The 20,480-nt window shown below is 47.4% G+C and overlaps 1 protein-coding gene across 2 annotated transcripts in view; it reads left to right on the top strand.

The window, feature by feature from the left end:
• The window catches only part of agap3 (ArfGAP with GTPase domain, ankyrin repeat and PH domain 3), a 660,759-nt gene that overhangs the window by 619,892 nt on the left and 20,387 nt on the right, over positions 1 to 20,480 (top strand). For both annotated transcript variants that reach the window (XM_043687549.1, XM_043687548.1), the window contains exons 13-14: positions 2,392 to 2,482; positions 8,769 to 8,991. In XM_043687549.1, coding sequence (XP_043543484.1) covers positions 2,392 to 2,482; positions 8,769 to 8,991 — 314 coding nt within the window. The remainder of the gene's footprint in view (positions 1 to 2,391; positions 2,483 to 8,768; positions 8,992 to 20,480) is intronic.

The raw sequence follows: 20,480 nt of genomic DNA, 5'->3' as shown, positions 1-20,480 counted from the left end.
CGATTCCCCTGCTCCTTGGATGCTGCCTAACCTGCTGCGCTTTTCCAGCAACACATTTTCAGCTCCTTTTTCCTCTTACCTAGTTTCACAATTTCACCTGTCATCCATGGTTCCCTAATCTTGCCATTTCTATCCCTCATTTTCACAAGGACATGTCTGCCCTGCATTCTAATCAACCTCTCTTTAAAAGCCTCCCACATATTAAATGTGGATTTCCCTTCAAACAGCTGATCCCAATCCACATTCCCCAGCTCCTGCCGCATTTTGGTATAGTTGGTCTTCCCCAATTTAGCACTCTTCCTTTAGGGCCATTCTCGTCTTTGTCCATGAGTACTCAGACTTACGGAATTGTGATCATTATTCCCAAAGTAATCCCCGACTGAAACTTCATCCACCTGGCTGGGCTCATTCCCCAACAGCAGACCCAGTATGGCCCCTTCCTGAGTTGGATTATTTACATACTGCTCTAGAAAACCCTCCTGGATGCTCCTTACAATTTCTGCTCCATCTGGACCTCTAACACTATGTGAATCCCAGTCAATGTTGGGAAAATTAAAATCTCCTATCACCACCACCCTATGGCTCCTGCAACTTTCCATAATCAGTTTCCATATTTGTACCTGTATCTCATACTCACTGTTGGGAGGCCTGGAGTACAGCCCCAATATTGTCACCTCACCCTTCCTATTTCTGAGCTCTGTCCATATCACCTCACTGCTCAAGTCCTCCATAGTGCCCTGCTTCAGCACAGCTGTGATAGCCTCTCTGACCTCAATGCACCTCCTCCACCCCTTGTACCTACTTCTCTATCCTGCCTGGAGCATCGATATCCTGGGATATTTAGTTGCTAACCATGCTCTTCCCTCAACCAAGTCTCAGGAATAGGATTAGCATCATACTCCCAGGTACTAATCCAAGCCCTAAGATCATTTGCCTTACCTACTACACATGTTGCATGAAAACAAATACACCTCAGACTACCTATTCCTTTGCGTTCATCATCGTCTCCCTGCCTACTCTTTCCCCTTAGTCACGCTGACTTCATGATCTAGTTCTTTACAGGCTTTAGTTTCTACCTCCTTACTGTCCACTAGCCGCCTAATTTGGTTCCCAACCCCCTGCCACATTAGTTTAAACCCTCCCCAACAACGTTAGCAAAAGCACCCCAAGGACGTTGGTTTCGTAGACCATCCAATTTGTATTAGTCCCATCTCCCCCACTGGTCGCAATGTCCCAAACATCTGAATGCCTCCTTCTCACAAGCCACGCATTCATCCTGCCTATTGTTTCAGTTCTACTCTGACTAGCACGTGGCACTGGTAGCAATCCTGAGGTTACTAACGCTGAGCTCCTACTTTTTAACTTGGCTCATAACTCCCTAAATTCTGCTTGTGGGACCTCATCCTGTTTTTACGTATATCATTGGTGCCTATATGCACCATGACAACTGGCTGTTCACCCTCCCCTTGAGAATGTTCTGCGGCTGATTGGAGACATCCCTGACCCATGCACCTGGGCGGCAAATTCCATTCTTGAGTCTCATTTTTGACCACAGGACCACCTATCTACGATCATTACAATTGAATGCCCTATGACTATAGCCCTTCCACTCTTTTTCCTGCCCTTCTGTACAGCAGAGCCCGTCATGGTGCCATGAACCTGGCTATTGCTGCCTTCCCCTGGTGAGCCATACTACATGTGTACTGTCTCGACCCAGCCACTACTCAAATATCTTAGTTCAGTCACCTTCCCAGAGCGCAGTTCGACTACTCCCACTCCTCGCTCTCCCTGCTCCCACTGCTGCTGCAAAAATGGAGCAGAAATCTATTATTTAGGTGAATGGCTGTTATTGGGAATGTTAGAGTCTGTTGTAAAGGATGTAATAGCAGAGCATTTAGAAATACATATTGCAATAGTTGAGCAGAGTCAGCATAGCTTCAGGAAGGGGAAATCAGGCCTGACAATTTTATTAGAATTCTCTGAAGATGGAAGCAGGATGGATAAAGGGGAACCAGTTGATGTAATATGGCTGGATTTCCAGAAGGTGTACGGTAAGGTGCCACACATGAAGCTACTTAATAAGAGAAGAGCCCATGGTGTTGGGACTGGTCTTTTGGTACATTGGTAGAGGATTGGGTAACTAATAGAAGACAGAGAGATGGGATGAGGCAGGCATTTTTGGGATTGCAGTCTTTAACTAGTGGAGTGCCATAGGGATTGGTTCTGGGGTCATAATTATTTACAGTTATGAAAGTGAGTTGAGTGAAGGATATTTGGAGAAATTGGTGCTTATATCTGTAAAAGCAATGGGCCTTTGGACTGAATATTTCTGCTTCCGAATGTAGACTGGTACCGTCTGAGAAATCATGTTTCTTCTCCATTTTGGTTTAGTCTCGATTGGGAAGCCAGAGTGACGCCATTGCTATCCAGTCGATTAGGAACATGCGAGGGAACGGATTCTGTGTTGACTGTGACACACCAAGTGAGTATTTGCAGAAAAGTACCAAGTCAATGCACAGGACTGTAACAAGTCTGACAACATTGCACTGAAATGAGTCTCACAGCACAGGGATGTAATGTGTCCCACAGCACAGGGCTGTAATGGGTCTCACAGCACAGAGCTGTAATGGGTCTCACAGCACAGGGCTGTAATGGGTCTCACAGCACAGGGCTGTAATGGGTCCCACAGCACAGGGCTGTAATGAGTCCCACAGCACAGGGCTGTAATGAGTGTCACAGCACAGGGCTGTAATGGGTCCCACAGCACAGAGCTGTAATGAGTGTCACAGCACAGGGCTGTAATGGGTCCCACAGCACAGGGCTGTAATGAGTCCCACAGCACAGGGCTGTAATGAGTCCCACAGCACAGGGCTGTAATGGGTCCCATAGCACAGGGCTGTAATGGGTCCCACAGCACAGGGCTGTAATGGGTCACATAGCACAGGGCTGTAATGGTCTCACAGCACAGGGCTGTATTGAGTCTCACAGCACAGGGCTGTAAAATGAGTCTCACAGCACAGGGCTGTAATGAGTCTCACAGCACAGGGCTGTAATGAGTGTCACAGCACAGGGCTGTAATGAGTCCCACAGCACAGGGCTGTAATGGGTCTCACAGCACAGGGCTGTAATGGGTCTCACAGCACAGGGCTGTAATGGGTCTCACAGCACAGGGCTAAAATGGGTCTCACAGCACAGGGCTTTAATGGGTCTCACAGCACAGGGCTGTAATGAGTCTCACAGCAGGGCTGTAATGAGTCTCACAGCACAGGGATGTAATGAGTCTCACAGCACAGGGATGTAATGAGTCTCACAGCACAGGGCTGTAATGAGTCCCACAGCACAGGGCTGTAATGAGTCCCACAGCACAGGGCTAAAATGGGTCTCACAGCACAGGGCTTTAATGGGTCTCACAGCACAGGGCTGTAATGAGTCTCACAGCAGGGCTGTAATGAGTCTCACAGCACAGGGATGTAATGAGTCTCACAGCACAGGGCTGTAATGAGCCTCACAGCACAGGGCTGTAATGAGTCTCACAGCACAGGGCTGTAACGAGCCCCACAGCACAGGGCTGTAACGAGCCCCACAGCACAGAGCTGTAATGAGTCCCACAGCACAGGGCTGTAATGAGTCCCACAGCACAGGGCTGTAATGAGTCCCACAGCACAGGGCTGTGATGAATCTCACAGCACAGGGCTGTAATAGTCTCACAGCACAGGGCTGTAACGGGTCCCACAGCACAGGGCTGTAATGGGTCCCACAGCACAGGGCTGTAATGGGTCCCACAGCACAGGGCTGTAATGTGTCCCACAGCACAGGGCTGTAATGTGTCCCACAGCACAGGGCTGTAATGAGTCCCACAGCACAGGGCTGTAATGTGTCCCACAGCACAGGGCTGTAATGTGTCCCACAGCACAGGGCTGTAATGTGTCCCACAGCGCAGGGCTGTGATGTGTCCCACAGCACAGGGCTGTGATGTGTCCCACAGCACAGGGCTGTGATGTGTCCCACAGCACAGGGCTGTAATGGGTCCCACAGCACAGGGCTGTAATGGGTCCCACAGCATAGGATGAGATCGAGTCCCACGTTACAGGATGGTGCTGGGTAGAAGCATATGAATGTAGATCTGGAGTAGGTCACTTAGCTCATCAAGTCTGTTCACCATTCAATACAATCATGGATGATCCGCACATTCCCACCTATCCCTGATAATCTTTCACTACCTTGCTTAGCAAGAATCTAGATGTTCTCATCAAAGGAAATATCCTTTCCATATTCATTCTGTAAAGACTCTGCAGGATTTTATGTTTCAATCAAGTTGCCTCTTACTCTTTTAAACTCCAGTCAATACAAGGCCAGTCCAACCAACCTCTCCACAAAAGGCAACCTGCTCATTCCAGCTATTAGGCTCCGTAAGACTTCCAAAGCAGTTACATCTTTCCCTAACCATCAATACTGTGCTCATTACTCCAGCCTGATCAATACTCTGTCTAAAGGAACCATAGCCTCCCTACGTTTTGTATTCAATTCCCCTTCAATAAACAAGAACATTGTAATAGCTTTCCTAATTACTTGCTGTACCCGCGTTCAAGCCTTTTGCAATTCATGCACTTGGACACTCAAATCTCTCAGCACCTCGGAGTTCTTTAATTTGTCACCGTTTGGATAATAAGCTTTTTATTATTCTTCCTCGCATGATGAACAATTCCACATTCTCCACATTGTATTCCATTTGCTACATCTAAACCCGCTCACTTAACATATCTATATCTTTTAGGAGCCTTTTTATATTGTCTTCACAACTTAGGTTTCCTCCTATCTTTGTGGTCACAGCAAACTTAGCAATGAATCCAAGTTACTGGTATAAATTGTAAACAGTTGATGCCCCAGCACCAAGACCTGTGGCACACCACTCATTGTACCATCATCTTCAATCTTTCCCTCTCAATTAATTTTTTGCTATTATCTATGTTTTGTCCCGTCTTCTACCCATTTTTACACAATGATATTTTAATTTAACCTTATCGTTAACATTTCTAGCTAAACACGAATCCATCTCTTGGAACTTTTGTTACGCATTGAAAGTATTTATTCTGTAAATTCTGAAATATCCCTTTAAGAGTCTGTCACTGCATCACTTATTAACCTATGCTTTATTTAATTTGCCAATTCACTTTAGCCAGTTCTGCTTTCAACTGCTCATAATTGCCGATATTTAAATTTTATAAAACAGGCCTTGCACGCACTCCTCTTCCCCCAAACTGAATACAAAATTCAAATGTATTGTGACTAGGGACTCCTTCACTATGAGAGCATTGATTAATTCTATCTCATTGGACAATATCAGGTCTAGTATAAGGTCTTCTCTGGTTGGCTCCAGAACATACTGCTTTAAAAAGCCACTCTGAAAACATTCTGTGAATACCCCATCTTGTCTCCCTTTACCCAGCTGCCTTTCCAGTCTGTGTAGATTTAAATCTCCCATGATTATCAGTGTGCACAGGACCATGGTGAGGGAAAGCATGCAGGACTGCAGTAAGACTATCATGCAAGACTCTGGTGAGATCCTAACCAAGGTTCCGATGAGATGATGGAGGGATCAGTCACTTATTTTCAAATGTTATTGGGGCAGGTTGTTCACACATAAATGGGTGTCTGGCAAATGGGAGGCTTTCAAAAGCAAGATAGAAGAGTTCAGGGACAGCAAGTTCCTGTTAGTGAGAAGGGTGAGGCTGGCAAGAGGAGGGAATGCTGAATGACTAGAGATATTGAGGCCTTGGTCAAAAAAAGGAGGCATTTGTCAGGTATAGGCAGCTGGGATCAAGTGATCCCATCACAAGTAGAGGGGGTGTAAGGAGTACACTTTAGAGGGGAAATCAGGAGGGCGAAAAGGGGACATGAGATAGCTTTGGCAGATAAGGTTACGGAGAATCCAAAGAGATTCTACAAGTATATTAATGGCGAAAGTATATTATGGGTAGCACGGTGTCTCAGTGGTTAGCACTGCTGCCTCACAGCGCCAGGGACCCAGGTTCAATTCCAGCCTTGGGTGACTGTCTGTGCAGAGTTTACACATTCTCCCCATGTTTGCAGGGTCTCCTTTGGGTGTTCTCATTTCCTCCCATAGTCCAAAAATTGCAGATTCGGTGGATTGACCATGATTACAGGGATAGGGTAACAGGGCGGGCCTGCGTGGGATACGCTTTTGAGGTCAGTGTAGACTCGATGGGCTGAATAGCCTCCTTCCACATTAGAGAGATTCTATGATTCTATTGACAGGTGAGCCTGACATCAGTGGTGGGTACATTGTTGAAGGGGATTCTGAAAGACAGGATCTCCATGTAATTGGAAAGGCAATGACTGATTAGGGATAGTCAGCATGGCTTTGTGCATTGGAAATTGTGTCTTGCTAAATTGATTGAGTTTTTTGAAGTAGTGAGCAAGAAGATGGATGATCTGGAGGGCTAAGAAAAAAACGTTTGTTCAGTGTATGAATCCTTCTGAGGATGAAGAACAGCAAAGGTCCTTTGCAGGTCTAGGAGAGTGTTGTCCTGAGCTGGGGCAGGGCTGACTGCAGGGAGTGTAGGTGGCGGCGCATGGCTTGAAGCATGGAGCGGAGGATCCGGAGGGGCTAGGAAAAAAACGTTTGTACAGTGTATGAATCCTCCTGAGGATGATTCCTGAAGAAGGGCTTATGCCTGAAACGTTGATTCTCCTGCTCCTCGGATGCTGCCTGGCCTGCTGTGTTTTTCCAGCACCACATTTTTCAACAACAGCAAGAAGATGGATGAAGGCAGAGGGGTAGGCTTTGACTACAAGGATTTTAACAAGGCCTTTGACAAGGTTCCACATGGTGGACTGGTTAGTACAGTTAGATCACATGGGATCCAGCAATAGTTAGCCAATTGGATATAAAATTGGCTTGACAGTAAGAAACAGAGGGTGGTGGTAGAGCATTGTTGTTCAAACTGATGGTCTGTGACCAGCGATGAGCCGCAAGGATCAATGCTGGGTCCACAGTTGTTTGTCATTTATATAAATGATTTGGATGAGAATATAGGAGACATGGTTAGTAAGTTTGTGGGTGACACCTAACTTGATGAAAAAGTGGACAGTGAAGTAAGTTCTCGAAGAGTACAACGGGATCTTGATCAATTGAGCCAGTGGGCCAAGGTGTGGCAGATAGAGTTTAATTTAGATAAATGTGAGGTGATGCATTTTGGTTAGACAAACCATGTCAGAACCTACACAGTTAATGGTAGAGCCCTGGGAGTGTTGTCAAATAGAGAGATCTAGGGTGCAACTACATTACTTCTTCCAAAGTTGTGTCACAGGTAAAAAGGGTGGGGAAAAAGGCATTTGGCATGCTTGCTTTCATCATGAGGGGTGAGGACCTCATGTTATAGCTATACAAGACATTCAGAGTTTCATGTATGTTTTTGGTTGCTTTGCTACATGAAGAATGGTATTTAACTGGAAAGGGTGCAAAAAGGATTTCAAGACTGGAAGGTTTGAAGTATAAGAAGATGCTGAAGAGGCTGGGATTATTTTCTCTTGGAGTGTAGGAGGCTGTGGGGTGACTTTATAGAGGTTTATAAAATTATAAAAGGCATAGACAAGGTGAATAGCCAAGGTCTTTTTCCAAGTGTAGGGGTGTCCAAAACTCAAGATCATAGGTTTAAAATGAGAGAGGAAATATTTTAAAGAGACCTGAGAGACAACATTTTCACACAAAGCATGTGGACAGGAAAGGTTTGGAGGGATATGGATCATATGCAAGCAAATGGGACTAGTTCAGTTGAGGACACTTGGTTGGCATGGACAGGCTGAGCCAAAGCAGCTAAATGTGAGGTGATGCACTTTGGGAAGAATAACAGGAAGGCAGAGTACTAGGTCAATGGAAAGATTCTTGGTGGTGTGGATGTGCAGAGGGATCTTGGAGTCCATGTGCATAGATCCCTGAAAGTTGCCACCCAGGTTGATAGTGCTGTTAAGTTGCCTGGTCTGGAGGGAAGGTCTTATGAGGAAAGGCTGAGAGACTTGGGTCTGTTCTCATTGGAAAGAAGGCTAAGGGAGGATTTGATGGAGACTTACAAGATGATCAGAGGATTAGATAGCGTAGACAGTGAAAGATATTTTCCTAGGATGAATACGTCAGCATGTACAAGGGGGCATAACTACAAATTGAGGGATGATAGATTTAAGTCAGATGTCAGAGGCTGGTTCTTTACACACAGAGTGATAATGGCGTGGAATGCCCAACCTGCTAACTCAGCCACATTAGGGAGATTGAAACAATCCTTAGATAAGCTCATGGATGATTTTGGGATAGTGTAGGGGGACGAGCTGAGAATAGTTCACAGGTCGGCGCAACATCCAGGGCCGAAGAGCCTGTTCTGCACTGTATTGTTCTATGTTCTAAAGGGTCTGTTCCCATACTGTGAACCTCAGTGACTCTACGCCTCTACTACTCTCAGACTGACTAAGTTCAGAACCCCTAAGCTTGATGTCACGTTGCAGTCCTGTGTTGTGCATCTATCTGTGGTCCTTGACCTAGAATGTCTTCTCTGAATAGAGGAATTATAACTCACCTCAGGCCCAATCCCCTCTTCCCCTCAACCCCTGGCTGCTGCCAGGCTGAGGGTCCTCAGGGTCTTAGTTTGATGAGGTTTTCCATGCCACAGCAGTGATTCAGGCTTGCTGCTACCCTTTGCTTTCTTTCACCAATTCTACACGCCAATGGTAAATTAATGTGTCCACACTTGTTGCAGATCCTGACTGGGCAAGTTTGAACCTTGGAGCCCTCATCTGTATAGAGTGCTCCGGAATCCACCGGAACCTGGGTACACACTTGTCACGGGTTCGCTCCCTCGATCTGGATGACTGGCCTGTTGAACTCATCATGGTGATGACTGGAATCGGGAATGCCATGGCCAACAGTGTGTGGGAAGACTCGACACAGGGCCTGACTAAACCCAACCAGGACAGCAGCAGGTACTAAACAGGAACCATGCAGCATGGCGCATTCGGGGGCCATGCAAGAGGGTGGTTAGAGGCAGAATCCCTCATAACATTGCAGTAGTATTTAGATGTACGCTTGTGATGCCAAGACACACAAGGCTATGGACTAAGTGCTAAAAACTGGGATTAGAATAGATGGTTGTTTTTGACTGGCGTGGATGTGATGGGCTGAAGGGCCTTCTTCTGTGCTGCAGGCCTCTATGACTCTATAGTGCACGTGGGAGTCATGCAGCAGGGGCGCAGGAGACAGAGGGTGGGGTAGGAGGCTGTTTGTGTGATTGGTGCCCAGTGTGCAGTGGCGTACCACAGGGTTCAGTGCTGGGTCCCTTGTTGTTTGTGATATATACAAAGATGTAGTTGAGGGGTGGATGATACAGTTGGCAGTGTTGATAGTCAGGAGGACAGTGTTGGGTTACAGGAGGATATAAGCAGATTGGTCAGGTGGGCATATCAACGGCAGATGGAATTTAACCCTGATATATGTAAGGGCATGCACTTTGGGAGAAGGAACAAGACAAGGGAGCACTCAATGAATGGCAGGACACTAGGAAGCTCACAGGAACAGAGCTGACAGTGATAGAGCAGGTTAATAGGGTGGTAAGAAGGCGTAAGGGACACTTGCCTGTAAGAGTCATGGCAGAGATTATAAGAGCAAAGAGGGTTAGAGCTGTACAGGCCTTTGGTGAGGCCACAGCTGGAGGATTGTGTGCAGCTCTGGTGCAGCACTATAGGGAGGATGTGATTACACTGGAACATGTGCACGGGAGATTCACCAGGATGCTGCCAGGATAGAGCAGCCTCCCAGTGTAGAGACACTGGATTAACTCGGGTTGTTTTCTTCAGAACAGAGAAGGTTGAAGAGAACCTGATGGGTATATGATTATGAGGGCCTTGCATAGGTGAATAAAAAGCAGCTGTTCCCCTTATTTGAAGGATCAGTAACAAGGGGGTATAATTTTAAGGTGGAACATTTCAAAAAGGTTTGAGGAAATGTCTTTTTCACCCAGAGGGTGGCAGGGAGCTGGAATGCACTGCATGAGAGGACAGCTGAAGCAGGAAACCTCAAAACCTTGAAAGGAATACTTCGATAAATACTTGAAATATCATAACAGTCAAGGCTATGGATCTAGTGCTGGAAGGTGATACTGATGTACATTTAGTGTAGCTTTAATAGGTAGAAGGGCCTCTTCTGTCCTGTATGATTCTATGGGAACTATGCAGCAGAGGGCACCCATGGGGACCGTGCAGCAGAGGGCACCCATGGGAACCATGCAGCAGAGGGCACCCATGGGGACCGTGCAGCAGGGGCACCCACGCGAGCCAAGCAGCAGGGGCACCCATGGGGACCGTGCAGTAGGGGCACTCATGTGAACCATGCAGCTGGGGCACCCACAGGAGCCATGCAGCAGGGGCACCCACGGGAGCCATGCAGCAGAGGGCACCCATGGGGACCGTGCAGCAGAGGGCACCCATGGGGACCGTGCAGCAGAGGGCACCCATGGGGACCGTGCAGCAGAATGCGCCCATAGGGACCGTGCAGTAGGGGCACCCATGGGAACCATGCAGCAGAGGGCACCCAAAGGAACCATGCAGCAGAGGGCACCAATGGGAACCATGATGCAGAGGGCACCCATGGGGACTGTGCAGTAGGGGTATCCGTGGGAACCATGCAGCAGAGGGCACCAATGGGAACCATGATGCAGAGGGCACCCATGGGGACTGTGCAGTAGGGGTATCCGTGGGAACCATGCAGCAGAGGGCATCCAAGGGGATCGTGCAGCAGGGGCACCCATGGGAACTATGCAGCAGGGGCACCCACGGGAGCCAAGCAGTAGGGGCACCCACAGGAACGTGCAGTAGGGGCACCCATGGGAACTATGCAGCAGGGGCACCCACGGGAGCTGTGCAACAGGGGCACCCACGGGAGCCATGCAGCAGGGGCACCCATGGGGACCATGCAGCAGAGGGCACTCACGGGGACCGTGCAGCAGAAGGCACCCATGGGAACCATGCAGTTGGGGCACCCACGGGAGCCTTGCAGCAGGGGCACCCATGGGAGCCATGCAGCAGGGGCACCCACAGGAGCCGTGCAGCAGGAGCACTCACGGGAGCTATGCAGCAGAGGGCACCCATGGGGACCGTGCAGCAGAGGGCACCCATGGGAATCGTGCAGCTGGGGCACCCATGGAAACCGTGCAGCTGGGGCACCCATTGGGACCGTGCAGCAGGGGCACCCATGGGGGCTGTGCAGCAGGGGCACCCATGGGAACCATGCAGCTGGGCACCAATGGGAACCGTACAGCAGGGGCAACCACAGGAGCCATGCAACAAGGGCACCCATGGGAACTGTGCAGCAGGGGCACTCATGGGAACCATGCAGCCTGGGCACCCATGGGAGCCATGCAGCAGGGGGCACTCACGTGAACTGTGCAGCAGGGGGCATCCATGGGAGCCATGCAGCAGGGGGCATCCATGGGAGCCATGCAGCAGGGGGCATCCACGGGAACCATGCAGTGGGGGCACCCATGGGAGCCATGCAGCAGGGGCACCCACAGGAGCCGTACAGCTGGGGCACTCACGGGAGCCATGCAGCAGGGGGCACCTACAGGAGTCGTGCAGCAGGGGGCACCCATGGGAGTCGTGCAGCAGGGGCACCCATGGGAGCCATGCAACAGTTCTAGTCTGAGATTGGTAACCTGTGGATGGTGAATTCAAATCTCACTGTGTCAAATAGTAAATGTGGTTGTTTATGACACCAGGAAGAATCCCCATGAAAGCTGCCACATTGTAGTAAAAACCCACTTGTGTCGACGATTTCATTCCAGTAAGGGAACCTGCTGCTTCTTCCAGTCTGCACCTTCAAATAATCCTTTCCCACTTCGAGATAGTTTTTAAGTGATAGGATGTTAAGGAGCAAGCTATGGAATGGGCTATTTCAGATCTAGTCTTATGCGATGAATAATTGCTAATTAATTACCTTGTTATAAAAGAACCTTTAGAAAAGTGTGACCACAACATGATAGCACTTTCTGTTAAGTTTGAAAATGATGTAGTTTAATCAGAAACTGAGGTTTCTGATTTCAGAACTAAAACGTAGTTTGCCATGAAAATATATTTCTTTCGTGCACAAAGACCCAGCAAGGTTAGCATTCCGATTGTGACTAACAAAAGAAATTACGGGTCATATTAAATGAAAGGAAGAGATGTATAAATTTTAGCTAAAAGTAGTCGGGACGACTTTAGAATTCTACAAGGAAGACGAAGATAAATGTTAAGAAAGAGAAAAGGTAAAAACCCACTTGTAAGAGTAAACTAGCAAGAAACAGAAGAACAGACTGTAACGGCTTCTATGAGTGTGTAAAAAGGAAATAAATAGCAAAAATGCATTTGATTTGAATTGACACATGTACCTAGGCACAGTGAAAGTTTTGTTATGCATGCAATACAGGCAAATCGTTCAGTACAAAGATCATAGGGTGATAGAACAGAGCGATGAATACAATAGTTGAGAGTGTGTTGCTGGAAAAGCACAATATATCAGGAATGATGAAGGGCTCCTGCCTAAAATATCAATTCTCCTGCTCCTCGGATGTTGCCTGACCTGCTGTGCTTTTCCAGCAACACACGCTTGATTCTGATCTCCAGCATCTGCAGTCCCCACTGTCTCCTCCCCGATGAATACAATATTATGGCTGAAGAGAAGGTGCACAGAGCAAGATCAGCATTAAAGTTAAAATTTGAGAGATCCTGTCAGAAATCAAATAGCAGCAGTGAAGAAGTTCTTCTTGAACCTGTTGGGACGCGTGTTTAAGCTTTTGTATCTTCTGCCCAATGGAAGAGGTTGGAAGAGAGTATAACTTGGGGAAGGGGTCTTTGATGATGTTGGCTGACTCCCCGAGGCAGCGGGAAGTGTTGATGGAATCAATGGATGAAAGGTTTGTTGCATAACTGGGATGTGTTCACCACTGTCTGTAGTATGAGTCCATTAGAAATTCAGACAGGAGAGTTTATAATGTGGGCTATGAAGAAGTGGCAGAGAAACTAACCAAGTACAAGATACAAATACTAAGAATCTCTCAGAGATAACGGGGAATCTAGGGCCAAATACAACTGAGGAATCTCAAGGTATTAATATCAGTAATAATGTGGCACTAGAGAAGTGAATAAATCCCCTGAACTTGAGAATCTACATCCTAGAGGTATCAGTAGAGACAGTAAATATGTTGGTGATTACAGAGGATCCTCGATTATCCAGCATACGATTAACTGAACTTTGGATCATCCAAACAAGATCACAGGGTCCCCATGCATGGCTAACTACGTTATCCGGCATCGATTATCCAACATTTGATTCACCGAGCGAAATACTCCCTGTGCCCTTCGGATAATCGAGATTCCTTTGTATCTTCTAAATGTCTATGGAATGGTCCCAGTAGATCAGAAGATTGAAAATGTAGCCTCACTATTTAAGAAAGAAGTGAGAGAACAAACCAAAAACCGCAGACCTGTTCTCCGAACATCAGACATAGGGAAAAGGATGTGATAACAGTGCACTTTGAAAATGTTGGTAGGATTGAGCAGAGTTGACATGGATTTAGGAAAGGGAAATCATATTTGACAAATCTTTTGGAGATTTTTGAGAATGTAATGAGTAGAATAGATAAGAGGGAACTGTTGGATGTGGCATATTTATATTTTCAAAAGATTTTCTTTAAAATGCCACAAAAACGGCTGGTAAATAAAATTTTGCGTATGCAGGATTAGGCAGAATTTACTGTTATGGTTTGACAACTGGTTAATGGACAGAAAACAGTGAGCAGGAATAAATGGGTGATTCTCGATTTGGCAGGTTGTGATTAGTGGGTTATCACAAGGATCAGCACTTAGACCCCAGGTGTTCACAATCTATATCAGTGATTCGAAAATGGGGATTAAATGTAACATTTCTCCCAAGTTTGAAAATGATGTAAAACAAGATGGAAGTGAGATTTGTGAGGATGCAAGGACACTTCACAGGGATTTGGAGAGGCCCAGTCAGAGGACAAGAATTCGACAGATGGAATACAATGTAGAGAAATGAAAGGTTATTCACTTTGATAAATTAAACAAAAATACAAAATATCTCTTAAATGGTGAGAGGCTATGGAATATTGTGTTCAAAGGGCTGGGTGTCCTTGTTCATGGGTCACTGAGATTAACATACAAGTGCAGCAATGGTTATCATGTAACCATTGTGAATTCACTCACTAATCCTTGAGGGAAGGAAATCTGCCATTCTTACCCATTCCGGCCACATGTAACTCCAGAGCCTCACCAATACTCTGTCCTCTGAAATGGTCGAGCAAATCACTCAATTGAAAGGCCAATAGACAATAGGTGCAGAATTAGGCCATTCTGCCCTTCGAGCCTGCACCACCATTCATTATGATCACGGCTGATCATCCTTAATCAGTATCCTGTTCCTGACCCATCAGCGGAAACATGCTTCCTGCCTCCAGTGTATCCAATCCTTTAATAATCTTATACGTCTCAATCAGATCCCCTCTCAGTCTTCTAAACTCAAGGATATACAAGCCCGGTCGCTCCAATCTTTCAGCATAAGATAGTCCCCCCATTCCAGGAATTGACCTTGTGAACCTTTGCTGCACTCCCTCAATAGCCAGAATGGGCAATAAATGTTGTTCCTCTCAATGTGAAGCCAGGACTTCAAGGACTTAGTGGTAGTCACTCTTACATCTGTCCATGACAATATTGGTATCTGCCTGGACAGTATCGAGACTTGGGCTGCCAAATGGCAAGTAACATTCACACCACATAAATGCGAAGCCATGACAATCTCCAATAAGAGATCATCTAAACACCACCCCTTGATGTTCAATGGTGTGATCATAACTGAATCTCCCACTATCAACATCCTGACCATTGACCAAAAACTGAACCAGCCTCACCACATAAACACAAGTAACTTCAAGAGCAGGTCAGAGGCTAGGAAGACCGCAGCAAGTAACTCACTTCCTGACTGCACGAAGCCTGTCCACCATCTACAAGGCACAAGTCAGGAGGGTGATGGAATACTCCTCAATTGTCTAGATGGATACAGTTCCACAAACACACAAGAACTTGACACCATCCAGAGCAAAGCAGACCACTTGATTGGCACCACATCCACAAGCATCCCCTCCCTCTAACACCGACACTCAGTAGCAGCAGTGTATACTATCTACAAGGTGCACTGCAGAAATTCACCAAAGATCTTCAGCCAGCACCTTTCAAACCCACAACCACTTCCATCTCGAAGAACAAGGGCAGCCGATATATGGGAACATCACCGCCTCCAAGCCCCTCACCATCCTGATGAGGACATATATTGCCGTTCCTTCACTGTCACTGGGTCAGAATCCTGGAATTCCCTCCCTAAGGGACATTGTGGGTCTACCTATAGCATATGGACTGCAGCAGTTCAAGAAGGCAGCTCACCCCCACCTTCTCAAGGGGCAACTAGGGAGGAGCAGTAAATGCTGACCCAAGCAGTGATGACCACCACAAATGAATTTTAAAAAGGTAGACGTAGGAAGGATATTTCCCACAGCATGTGGGAGTCTAGAACAAGGGGGCATAGTCTCAGAGTAAGAGGCAGACCATTTAGGACTGAGGAGGAAGAGGAACTTTGTCTCTTACAGGTCAGGGGGTGGGGGGGGGGGGGGGGGGGGGGGGTGGTGAATCTTCACAATTCTGTACCCCAAAGGGCTGTGGAAGGTTGTATATAAGTGCAAAACTTTTGTTAATACTTATCTTTTTAAATACAACTCAATCAGTGTGGAGCTCAGGGAGAGGATTTTTGCTGCTCAGTGGAAGGGGTTTCTGCTGTGACTAACATTAACCCAGAGAAGCAGCAGAAACAAGGACAACGATGGGAACAGCAGACCACACATATAGATTTCACTACCTCTTCAATGTAGGCAGGGCAATTAATGACAGCCTTGCCAGTGATGCCTAGAATCTGATAACCAGGGTAAAAATGTATGATTAACCCTCTCCCAGTGAACTGGAGGTCCTCTGTAGTGATGAGAGTAAACTATCAACAGTCCCTGGGCAGTTGAGGAGGGCTGTTTACCTTTTCTCCTCATTGTTTCATTTCAGTTTCAGTAACTGCCAGCCTAAGAGGGTGATCCTATTAATCTTGTCTGTAAGTAATCAATAGAGATAATTCTTTGAATGAAGATGCCTTGGGGACTCGACACAGTTGTGTAACCATTGCATTCTTGCAGATTTCTGCTTTGGGCTAGGTTAGCTACTGCAGGCCTGGCCCAGTGTTGGTTGTCTTTCTGACAAAGAGTCCCTTGGCATTGCTGTGCAGTTACTATCAGTTTCAATGGATAAGGAGGACCATCAACAGTTTGCTTCTGGTCTACAATTCCCTCAGATTCAATGATGGTCATTTTAAAAGATAAAGTATTTTCATATCCATATGCATTACCTGTCCACCTATTCCCCATTTCCCACTACTTCAGCCTGACCCCATATCTTTCATCCCACCCACACAGTCATAGAGATGTACAGCATGGAAACAGACCCTTCGGTCCAACCCGTCCATGCCGACCAGATATCCCAACCCAATCTAGTCCCATCTGCCAGCACCTGGCCCATATCCCTCCAAACACTTCCTATTCATATACTCATCCACAGTCCTCATGCTCTTGTAAAAACAGAGAGTGATCACCGCACACTCGCTGAATTGGGGAGCAACCCTTGAACACTCACCAAAAAGGAGATCTATCCTCACACACTTACTGAATCAGAGAGCAATCCTTGCACACTCACTGAATCAGGAAGTGACCTTTGTACAATTGTGGAATTGAAGAGCAATCCTTGCATTCCCACTGAATGGGGGAGTGAACCTCTCAGACTCACGGAATGGGGGAGTGAACCTCTCAGACTCATTGAATGGGGGAGTGAACCTCTCAGACTCACTGAATGGGGGAGTGAACCTCTCAGACTCACTGAATGGGGGAGTGAACCTCTCAGACTCATTGAATGGGGGAGTGAGCCTTGAAGACCATCTTCGCACATTCACTGACAGCAATCCTTACACACTTGCAGAAGAATAATTCTTGCAAACTTGCTGAATTGGAGAGCGAGCCTTGTACACTCACTGCATTGGAGAGCATTCTTGTCTCAATCAGTCAGGGAGTCCCTTGCACATTCAGTGAATAATTAATGCCCCCACCTGTGAAGCAAGCACACTGGCACATACACTTTCTGTCACATACACACATACACTCTGTCTTTCATAGACGCGCGCACTCTCACACGTGCACACATCCCCCCCCTCCCCCCCCCCCCCCCCCCCCTCTCTCTCTGTCTCTCTCATACACACACACACACACGTCACAAATCCACCTACTCGATGGTCTGGCTACTAGTGGGAGCAAGCGCTACTCTTTTCCTGAGTAGATTGAGTTTGGAGTATGTGTGGTCAGGCTGATTATACATTTATTCATGTAATTTTTTGACAGATGAGGTTGATGTCATGAGCTTGAGTTGCTAGTTCGATCTAATGCCACACAAGTAATTAACGAGACAATTACAGTGTTAACTCTGACCGCGGGCCGTGCTCTGGGACCCTGTGTTACAGACTCTCAGATCTGTCATTGTAATAGTTTAGATGGAGCTCACTTGGTGCTGAGGGATACACAGACATTAATGGAGCCACACACTTCGCACGTTAAATGCTGCAGAGAAATTCCAGTTGTCAGTGGCTGTCATTTTTAAAAAAAAATAGATAGTTTTCTCATCTCTATTCTATATTTCACCACTCAATCTAGAATCTGGGTTTCGAGTCTCTCTCAGCCTAGATCATTCAGTGTAACAAGACTAACAGCCAGAAAGTAGGAAGAAACCTTGAAGATTTTTGTATTTGTTCCCAGTTGTATATTGTTCTGTGAATGTAAATCATTAACTGGGCTGAAATGCCACAGAATTAGTATATTTCCTGATGACCCTCAACCCTGATCTCAGCCTGGGATATTCAGTGAATAATGTACAATCTCTGCTCAGCCAGCTCCCCTGCCGATTAACACTGCTAGCCCGGGATATTCAATACACTGTATATAAATCTGACAACCAAAACCTTTTCTCCTTCAGTGTGAAAACCAATGTGGCAATTTTTAATGTCCGAAATCAAAGACTGAGTTAATATACTTTGGCGCATACTTGGTCAATGGCATTACTGCTTTCTCTTTTCAGTTTTGAGCTTTACCAGAAACTTGTTGCTGCTCAGGCTCTGTTGGGACGAGGATGGTACGTGTGTACAAACCTTACAACATTCCAGTGACAAACCCACCAGTCAGTTTCACACTCAGTCAACACAGACCCTCAGATTTCAGTTCCACTGATGAATCAATAGTAGCAGGAGACAGAGTCACATAGTCACCTACAAAGACTTTCCAAACCCACGACCACTTCCTTCCAGAAGGTAAAGGGCAGCATGGGAACACCATCCCCTGGAAGTTCCCCTCCAAGCGACTTACCATCCTGACTTGGAAATATATTGCTGTTCCTTCACTATCACTGGGCCAAAATCCTGAACTCACTCCCTAACAGCATTAGCAAGGCCTGTAGTGGTTTTAGAAAGCAGCGCACCTTCTCCAGGACAGTTAGAGATATACATCAAAGTCTGGCCCAGCCAGTGGTGCCCACACCCCATGAACAAATAAATAAGGGATAAAAAGACCCTTGGGTTATAGAAAAGTCACAGAGAAATCAGCCAGGGTTCCTGCTACTGCTCACTGTCCAGTGATCTCTCGGTTAGATAGAGAGAGGAGGGGAATGTCAGCCAGGATTCCAACTCCCAATCACTGTCCAATGATTCCTAGTTTTGAGAGAGGGGTTATGAGCCAGGATTCCTGCTCCCAATCACGGTCCAGTGATTGTCTGCTCAGTCTAAACGCCTGTGAACACTCACTTTCTGCGCTTGTTCAATGCATGGCCCCTTGTCTCTGACATTGTCAGAGTCCTCGTGTCTTTAAAGGGTGAGTGTCTTCAGGGAGCAGGAGGCTAAGAATTGAGAGAGCAATTGGCAGAGATGATTCAGTGGCCAGAGGGTTAATTGATGTTGAGTAAATTAGAATTGTTGGTATAATTTTGCTACAGAGTCTAATGGATATGGAAGTAGAATCCCTTTAATTATCAGAGAGGTATTACTGTATTCCCCTGACAGCCTTAATTAACTGCAGGGAATGTTGTCGGTTAGTATTGGAGCGAGAGTATCTGTCTGCCTTACTACATTACTCTTGGCCTCCTCATTAATCTCTTCACCTCTGCTCTCCTATCCCTGGCCTGACATTGCTCACCATCTCTCATCCTTTGCAGCTGTCCTGTCAGGCAGTTCTGCACACTCCAACCCCTTGGGCGAGACAGTAAATAGTTCTGATCAGCACCTTATACTTGGTTTCAGAACTGATTTTCTGACCTGTCCCCTCGCGGGTGTGTCTCATAATGAGTTCTGGATCGTTAACCCTCTATTGCCAATGATGCCTGGATACTGAGAGCTCAAAACAGCCCCTCGTCAACGTGAATATGCTGCATATAGGCACAGAACAGGGGAGACTGGGTTCCCACCGTAGATGAGATACTGAGGTGCAGGAGAGACCGGGGCTCCACGGTGCAGGAGAGACCAAGGCTCCACGGTGCAGGAGAGACCGAAGCCCCACGGTGCAGGAGAGACCGGGGCTCCACGGTGCAGGAGAGACCGAAGCCCCACGGTGCAGGAGAGACCGAAGCCCCACGGTGCAGGAGAGACCGGGGCTCCACGGTGCAGGAGAGACCAAGGCTCCACGGTGCAGGAGAGACCAGACTGGGTCCCCACCGTAGATGAGATACTGAGGTGCAGGAGAGACCGGGGCTCCACGGTGCAGGAGAGACCAAGGCTCCACGGTGCAGGAGAGACCGAAGCCCCACAGTGCAGGAGAGACCAAGACCCCACGGTGCAGGAGAGACCGGGGCTCCACGGTGCAGGAGAGACCGGGGCTCCACGGTGCAGAAGAGACCGAAGCCCCACAGTGCAGGTGAGACCGAAGCCCCACAGTGCAGGTGAGACCGAAGCCCCACAGTGCAGGAGAGACCAAGACCCCACGGTGCAGGAGAGACCGAAGCCCCACGGTGCAGGAGAGACCGGGGCCCCACGGTGCAGGAGAGACCGGGGCCCCACGGTGCAGGAGAGACCGGGGCTCCACGGTGCAGGAGAGACCAAGACCCCACGGTGCAGGAGAGACCGAAGCCCCACGGTGCAGGAGAGACCGAGGCCCCACGGTGCAGGAGAGACCGAGGCCCCACGGTGCAGCAGAACATGGCTTAGATGAGGAGAATGTGTGAGCTGTCCAGATTTGAGAACAGTGAGGAGGTAGTTGGTTTAGGATGGGTCTATATAAAACCGGATGAAGAAGCGAGAAGCCTTGAGAGTA

The sequence above is a fragment of the Chiloscyllium plagiosum genome, chromosome 4 (genome assembly GCF_004010195.1).
Source record: "Chiloscyllium plagiosum isolate BGI_BamShark_2017 chromosome 4, ASM401019v2, whole genome shotgun sequence".
Taxonomy (NCBI): Eukaryota; Metazoa; Chordata; class Chondrichthyes; order Orectolobiformes; family Hemiscylliidae; genus Chiloscyllium; species Chiloscyllium plagiosum.
Note: the sequence above shows the minus strand (reverse complement) of the source record. Positions and strands in the feature narration are given on the sequence as shown.